The 7859-nt window shown below is 39.5% G+C and overlaps 1 protein-coding gene across 1 annotated transcript in view; it reads left to right on the top strand.

Moving 5' to 3' along the window:
* The window catches only part of LOC104778612 (helicase protein MOM1), a 10112-nt gene continuing 6978 nt past the window's right edge, over positions 4726-7859 (top strand). Inside the window, exons 1-6 of the mRNA XM_010503065.2 lie at positions 4726-4989; positions 5204-6387; positions 6542-6620; positions 6719-6964; positions 7369-7542; positions 7846-7851. Coding sequence (XP_010501367.1) covers positions 5207-6387; positions 6542-6620; positions 6719-6964; positions 7369-7542; positions 7846-7851 — 1686 coding nt within the window. The 5' untranslated portion in view covers positions 4726-4989; positions 5204-5206. The remainder of the gene's footprint in view (positions 4990-5203; positions 6388-6541; positions 6621-6718; positions 6965-7368; positions 7543-7845; positions 7852-7859) is intronic.

Genomic DNA, 7859 nt, shown 5'->3' with positions numbered 1-7859 from the left:
CTAGCTGCAACATGCTTGGTTCATGATCAACAGATTGAAAATAGCCCCATCCCAGAACCTGCTGATGATACAATGGGAGAAGCAGCTAGTTCCAATCCAAATAATGAAAACTTAGAACAACATCTTCAGATGGATCAAGAAAGAGATCTTATGGATCTTATAATCCCGGAAGCTGCTCAACTACATCCACGCCAACCTCTGACGATCAACGACACAATCTCAACCTATGTTGATGTACTCGAGCGAGGGACGAAGCGTAAATTTCATCAGACAAGTGAGGATGAGGAAGCATCGACTTCTAAAAGGAAACCAATAGAACAAACTGTGAACAAATCTTTAGGGGAGGTGGAAACCCCGAAGCCACCATCCCCAAGATGAAGATACTGCACTGGAATTTTCAAGGGCTGAGGAACCCCTTGACAATTCCTTATCTCAAGGATATCAACCGTAAATATAGATTTGATATCCTCTTCCTCATAGAAACTAAGAATAATGATGCGTTTGTACAGAAGCTTGGTGAAGAACTCTTTTTCTCTCAGCACTTTTTGATCCCTCCCAATGGGCTTAGTGGAGGGTTAGCAATATTTTGGCGGAATACGGTAAAGTGCGATTTTCTCTCAACCCCAACACTTTACCACACTGATATGTCTATTACCGAAGGGCCATCAACTTTTTGTTTAACCTACGTTGATATGGTAATCCGGAGAGAAAACCACGGCAGTCGCTTTGGCAAACTCTAGAGAATCTGGCAGTGGAAAGGGTTTTACCAGAATAGATCAAGAGTAATTTTGGGAGATTTCAATGAGCTTGAAAACAATTCAGAAAAGCTTGGGGGTCCTACTAAACCAGAATGACAATTTATCAACTTTAGGAGGTTGTTGAGTGCTTCAGGTCTTCATGAGGTTAAAACATATGGTGGGCATACTTGGATAGGCAACAGAAGCACCGATACAATTAAGTGCAAATTGGATAGAGTACTGGCAACTGCAGACTGGAGAGAGCAATTCCCAAAAGCCATTGCACAACTGTTTGACTGGGTGGGCTCTGATCACAAGCCACTACTGCTCCAAACTGACGACAACCAATGGAGGGGAATCAAGCTATTTAGGTATGATAACCGGTGGCGATCAAATGAAGAAGTTCAAAGGCTTATTCAGCACACATGGAATCAAGAATGTCAGCAGTTACCACCATATCAGTTCAGAGAAGCGATGTTGAGATGCAGGGATAGTCTGTCTCGCTGGATGTCGAACCAAAACCTTAACTCAAGGAAAAACATTCAGCAACTGCGTCTGGATCTCCAAACAGCGTATGCTTCCCACCATGTTGATTTTCACTATGTTACTGATTTAAAGCTTAAACTGCAACAAGAATACAGGAAGGAAGAGGAGTACTGGTGTTCCAAAAGCAGAATACAATGGATGAATGCGGGAGACAAAAACACGAAATTTTTCCATGCAAAAACTAAGCAGAGAAGAAGTTACAATCGAATTACCTCTATTCAAGATGCAAATGGGAATGTACATTAAACAGATGAACATGTTCAGGAGGTAATAAACTCATATTTCTCTGACCTCTATTCATCTTCAAGCAGTGAACACCTTGATGCCATCCTCCAGCATTTGCAACCAAGAGTCACACAGGAGATGTACCAAGCACTTACTGCCTCAGTAACTGAGAAAGAAATCTATGATGCTCTTTTTAGCATGAATGTTGACAAGGCACCAGGTCCTAATGGTCTAAGTGCGGGCTTTTACAAATATCACTGGAGTGATATTAAACCAGGTGTGATTAACTTTGTTAATCATTTTTTTGATACTGGTTATCTAGACCCGTAACTAAACCATACATACATCTGCCTTATTCCCAAAATTGCTTCACCAACCCAAGTAAAAGATTTTAGACCGATTAGCTTATGCAATATAGCATATAAACTAATCTCTAAAATTTTGGCAGAAAGACTTAAACCATGGTTACACTCTCTGATATCTAAATTTCAATCTGCATTTATCCCTGGCAGATTAATTACATATAATATTATTGTTACTCATGAGCTTCTCCATCCACTGCGTACAAAAAAAATCAAGACTCCCTTCATGACTTTAAAGTTAGATATAGCTAAAGCATTTGATAAGGTTGAATGGAATTATATTGAGGCTATTCTAAAAAGGTTAGGTTTTGCAGACAAGTGGTGTCAATGGATCATGAAGTGCATCACAACAGTCTCCTATTCAATGCTACTTAATGGTTCCCCCTCTAAACAGCTCATACCACAAAGAGGTCTTCGACAAGGTGACCCTCTCTCACCTTATCTCTACTTGCTTTGTACAGAAGGACTATCAGCTTTAATTACACAAGCAGTCAAAGTGAATCACATTCATGGTTTCAAAGCAAGTAGGAATGGCCCTGTTATATCCCATATGTTCTTTGCTGATGATTCCCTTCTTTTCTGTAAAGCTGATGAAGAAGAATGCCAAAGAGTTATCAATCTACTAAATATTTACGCAGCAGCATCAAGCCAACATGTCAACTTCCAAAAGTCAGCTATTCAATTTGGTAAGACTGTTCACCCAGACATCCAACAGAGTATTATGAATTCTCTAGGGATCAATAAAATGGTGGGTTTGGGAAATATCTGGGTTTACCAGAAGCGATAGGGCGAAATAAAGCAAATATTTTTTCCTTATATATCACAGAAAGTGCAAAATAAGTTGAATAGCTGGTATTCTAATCTCTTATCTCCCAGAGGGAAGGAAGTTTTGATTAAAGCGGTTGCTACTGCTCTTCCTACTTATGCAATGTCTTGTTTTTTGCTACCTCAGAAAATCATAAATCATCTTACAGGACAAATCAAGAAGTTTTGGTGGTCTGGAGCTAAAGAAAAAAACAAGATACCTTGGATTTCTTGGGCCAAGATGACCAAACTGAAGCAATATGGAGGAATGGGATTCAAAGATCTTCATCAACTCAACATTGCCTTATTAGCAAAACAGGCATGGAGAATTCTCAAAGAGCCTCAATCCCTTCTTGCAGGAGTCCTCCAAGCTAAATACTTCTCACAATCGGTGTTGACGGATGCAAAGTTGGGACATCGACCTAGTCATGCCTGGAGGAGCATATACCAAAGTATACAACTAGTTAAACAAGGCCTCAAATGGAGAATAGGAGATGGTAATACTGTAAGAATATGGCAAGATCCGTGGATTGATAACCCTCCTCGACCAGTTAGGAGAGCGAATTCGAATCAGACAAATCCCAACTCGCTTAAGGTGGTGGATCTTCTTACACCAAGTACAAACCAGTGGAGTGAGGAGAAACTTCGCGAATTAGTGCATCCACAAGATATTAGTCACATCCGGAGAATCAGACCACGTTTCGTCAAGGTACCTGACATGCCTATATGGACATTTACAAAAAATGGTCAGTATTCAGTAAAATCAGGCTACCATCAACTCACCAAAGTGGATGAAGAGTCTATCCTAACCGCAAGTACACTTTGGAAATCATTGTGGTCTTTGTTTGTCCCACCAAAAATCAAGCACTTCTGGTGGAGAGTCCTTCATAATGCTCTTCTGGTTGCTGAGACATTGGTATTAAGGAATATCAATATTCCACGAGAATGTCACTTTTGTGGAGAAGCACAAGAGACCATCATTCACCTCCTTTTCCACTGCAGAATATCAAGAGAAGTTTGGGAGCTTTCTCTTGTCCCTATTAATGCAGGTCAGTTAGACTCTCACAATTCTCTTGCTAAAATACTTCAGCTTCTCATTTCAAGGAAAAACGTAGCCTCTCCAAAGGAGTACATTTTCCCGTTCATTGGTTGGCGGATTTGGAAAGCCCGCAATGACCTTATTTACAATAGCAAAAGATGGTCCATTCCTGATATCATACGCAAAGCTCTCACAGATTTTAGTTTATGGAAAGAGGCGAACAATGGATCGTTGACTCACGACAATAAGCATGAACACCAAGAGAAGACTAATATGGTCACCAATAGAGCTGCTTTGAATCAAACTAACATATTCTATTTTTATACAGATGGATCATGGTTAAATAATCAAAGCAGAGCTGAGATAGGATGGGAACTACATAATGCCCAGGGCAAATGTATTCTCAAAGGATCCTCATCAATTGAGCCCACCAATACAGCTCTTGAAGCAGAAGCCATTGCGATCAAAGAAGCGCTCATCCATGTCAAACGTTTGGACTACAAATCAATAGTATTCTGTGGAGATTCGAAGACTATTTATACATACCTTCAGAAAGCTAAAGAGCAAGACAAACCACCGGATGAGTTTGCAGAAATTCAAGGCCATCTAGAAGACATACTTGAATTATCCACCAGTCTTCATCATTTCACTTTTATCAGTAGGACATCAAATGTATTTGCTGATGCATTAGCAAAAAAAGTTAGAATTGTAAACTCTCCTATGATTATCTTTTGGTTTAGTTAATCTTGTAAAACTATGTATCTCTTTATTTAAATGGAAAAAAATTGTTTATATATTTGGAAACAAAACTTTATTTTAGTGCTATTTGTGAGAATCAACTTTAATTAAGTTTCACTTTATATTTTTTTTATAACATTTTTCTATTATTAAATGTATTTTTGTAATAACACTAATTTAATTTGTATTTTTTTTGGGGTCGAACAACACTAATTATAATTTAATTACTCAGAAATCACAATGACTTAAAGACACGGAAATAATTAAGCATAAATTAGCCAGAGAGAGGAGCCTTACGAAGCCGTATAAATCGCTCAGACGAGAAAACCACGCCGGTGCGAGCAAAAGTTTCGTTCCGTACAGAGTTCTGCAAAAATCCCAATTCTCATTAAGTTGTTGCTGGAATTCCTAATTTCCCACTTTTTTTCCGTCGCGTTTTTTTTTTTCTCTCACTACACTCTCGGAATCGGAGATTTGTAGAGGATACCACAAAGCTCGTCGAAGCGATAGATTCTGATCATCCTTCTCTTTCCCGGAGGTACGCTTCTTTCCCTCTTCTAGGTATTTTTTGTTTTGTTTTTGGGGTGGGATTGTCGAATCGGTGAATTGAGGGTTTCGGGTATCGAGATTACGGTTTAGGGTTGTTCAGGAGACTCTCATCTAACTTTGGGGAGGGGTCTTAGGAACACATTGGTTTGGCATATATAGGAAGTAAAGTCTGATTTGAAAGTTTTTTTCGCCGGATTTTGTAGACAATGATGAAGAAAGATGAAAAGAATAGTACGGCGAGGAGAACCATTTACACGAGATCCGTAGCAGCGTCAACTCCCGCCTCAGTTGAACAAGAAACCCCTGGTTTGAGGAGGTCGACCCGGGGAATGCCAACTAAACAGCCAATAACTCCACTTTCTGCTACTAGAAAGTCAGAGAGACTGGCTCCCTCACTTGCTTCAGTATCGAAAAAGTCTGCTGGAATGGAGAAGAAACACACATCGAGTCCTCTGCGAAGGTCTGATAGGGGAAAGAATGTAGTACCCGCCCCACAGAGTTCCAAAGGATCAGATAATCCTAGCCGGAACGCAGACACTTCACCGAATATTCAGCAGAGCAAGGAAATAAAGGAAAATAATGTAGAAGAGTCGACAAATGAGATCAAGAAACGGGAACCTACAATGTCAGCCCGAAGTTTCAGGGCTTTGTTTAGAAGGCCTGATAATAAATCCGAGGCACTAGTTGATGCTTCTAATGACGAGGAACTAGTAGTTGTTGGTTGTTCGCGCCGCGTACCTGCAAGCAATGATGATGCTGAGAATATGGTGCTTGATGCATCCGCCACGGTTGAAACTAGGGATGGAAACGCTATAGGCTCACCGTCAAAGAATTCAGAAAATCAGAAGCTTCTTTTCAGTAGAACTAGCTTAGTATTGCCTTTAGAAAGCAAGAAAGACAGTACAGAAATTGAGCTGGATGCATGTGCCATTGCTTCAAATGGAGATGACCGCATTTTGAGTTCTGATGGGGTAATTCCATCTCAATCTGGGTGCGATGATGCTGCTGCTCAAGACAATAACACAGACTGTCTACCACAACCTGCTCAAGACGGCACTGATTCTCCTTTGATATCAAGTAGGGACGCAGAAAAGGTGACGCTTGATGCATCCTCCATGGTTGAAACTGAGGATGGGAACGCCATAGGTTCATCATCAAAGAATTCAGAAACACAAAAGCTTCTTTTCAGTAAAACTAGCTTAGAAATGGACATAGGCCATTCTTTGAAAAGGAAGAGAAGCTCTGAAGAATTTGAGCTGGATGCATGTGACATTGTTGCAAATGGAGATGATCGCGTTATGAGTCCCGAGGTGGTAATTCCATCTCCATCTGGGTGCAAAAATGATGATCGACCTGTAATGTGCAACACATGTGGAAAACGGCAAAAGTAAGAATTTTTGAGTGTTGTCTGTCTATCAAACTGATCTGGCAATTGATTTCTACCATAGATGAATGTTGCACGGATGTGTTTGTTGCTTCTGTTAGTGTTGTTAATAATATATGTTTTAGATTGTAATTTAATTTGTACAACTTTTTTGTAGGGTCAACAGTGATTTTGAAAATCTGAGTCGTTGCTCCTGCATCACCCAGCCAGTTGACGAATCTGATCACGTCACACAGGTTTGTTTCTGTTTGTTTTCCTTTAGACACCCGTTAAACAGTGGTCTGTTTAATAGTTAAATTTACTTATCTTTTTACTTGTATTTGCATTGGATTAGGATATGGAGGAAAATGAACCAGCTGTGAGCAGAGACTATGAGGAGAACAGGCAAATGCAACACGGTAAATCAAGTGATCCCAAATTGTATTCATCGATGTACCCAGAGTATTGGGTTCCGGTGCAGCTATCAGATGTACAGCTGGAGCAATACTGTCGGACTCTCTTCTCCAAATCTTTATCTCTTTCTTCGCTGTCGAAGATTGATCTTGGAGCTCTCGAAGAAACTCTCATGTCTGTAAGGAAAGTAAGTTAATTTGAGTTAAAAACAAAATTTATGCTTCAATGTGCTTGTGCATTAAATACCCAGTTAACACTGATTATAAGATGAAAAGAAAGCAATATACATATAAATTAGGTGTTTACTGCATTGCTACCAACAAATATATTCTGTGTTCCATGCTCATAAGAAGTTGTTGCATAGGTGTTATGCATTTCTGTTTGATGTCTGGTAGTACAAAGGTTTTGGTCCTTGTTTTCTGCTTTTTCAAAACATATAGAACTCGAAATGCCGACTAGCACTAGACAGTTTGAGGTTGCCTAGATATGCAACTACTGTCGGTCTGCATCACATTTTCTCAGAGCCTCTTTATGCATGTTAATGTGTGATATATTAAAACTTTCTTCGTTTGTTCGCAAACTTGTTGACAGACCTGTGACCATCCATATGTTATGGATGCATCTTTGAAACAACTGCTCACCAAGAATCTGGAGTTTCATGAAATCGTGGATGTAGAAATTCAAGCAAGCGGGAAACTTCACCTGCTTGATTCCATGCTTAACCATATAAAAACGAACAGTTTAAAAGCAGTTGTCTTCTACCAGGTGAATTTCTATTACTAACGAGTGTGGATAGTCTCTGTTTGTCATGGATAACGTCACTTAGTGCATTCTCAATATATATGCATTTACTTTTAACAATGAAATTATGTCTTGTACTGAAATTTGTGTGAGGTGAACCGATGAAGTATGCTTTCTGTTATGTGATGATAAATTGTAAAGTAGCTTCAGTAACCAGCCTGCATTTTGATATATGCTTAACTGAAAATTTTCTTCTCCCCTTCCTCTCTTTGTTGTTATCTGTGCCTCATGTAGGATTGAAATACAGTTTTTTATTTGGTTCAACAGGCAACACAAAGCCC

Source organism: Camelina sativa, chromosome 3 (assembly GCF_000633955.1).
Source record: "Camelina sativa cultivar DH55 chromosome 3, Cs, whole genome shotgun sequence".
Lineage (NCBI taxonomy): Eukaryota > Viridiplantae > Streptophyta > Magnoliopsida > Brassicales > Brassicaceae > Camelina > Camelina sativa.
The sequence above is the reverse complement of the archived record's forward strand: the minus strand, read 5'-3'. Positions and strand labels throughout refer to the sequence as shown.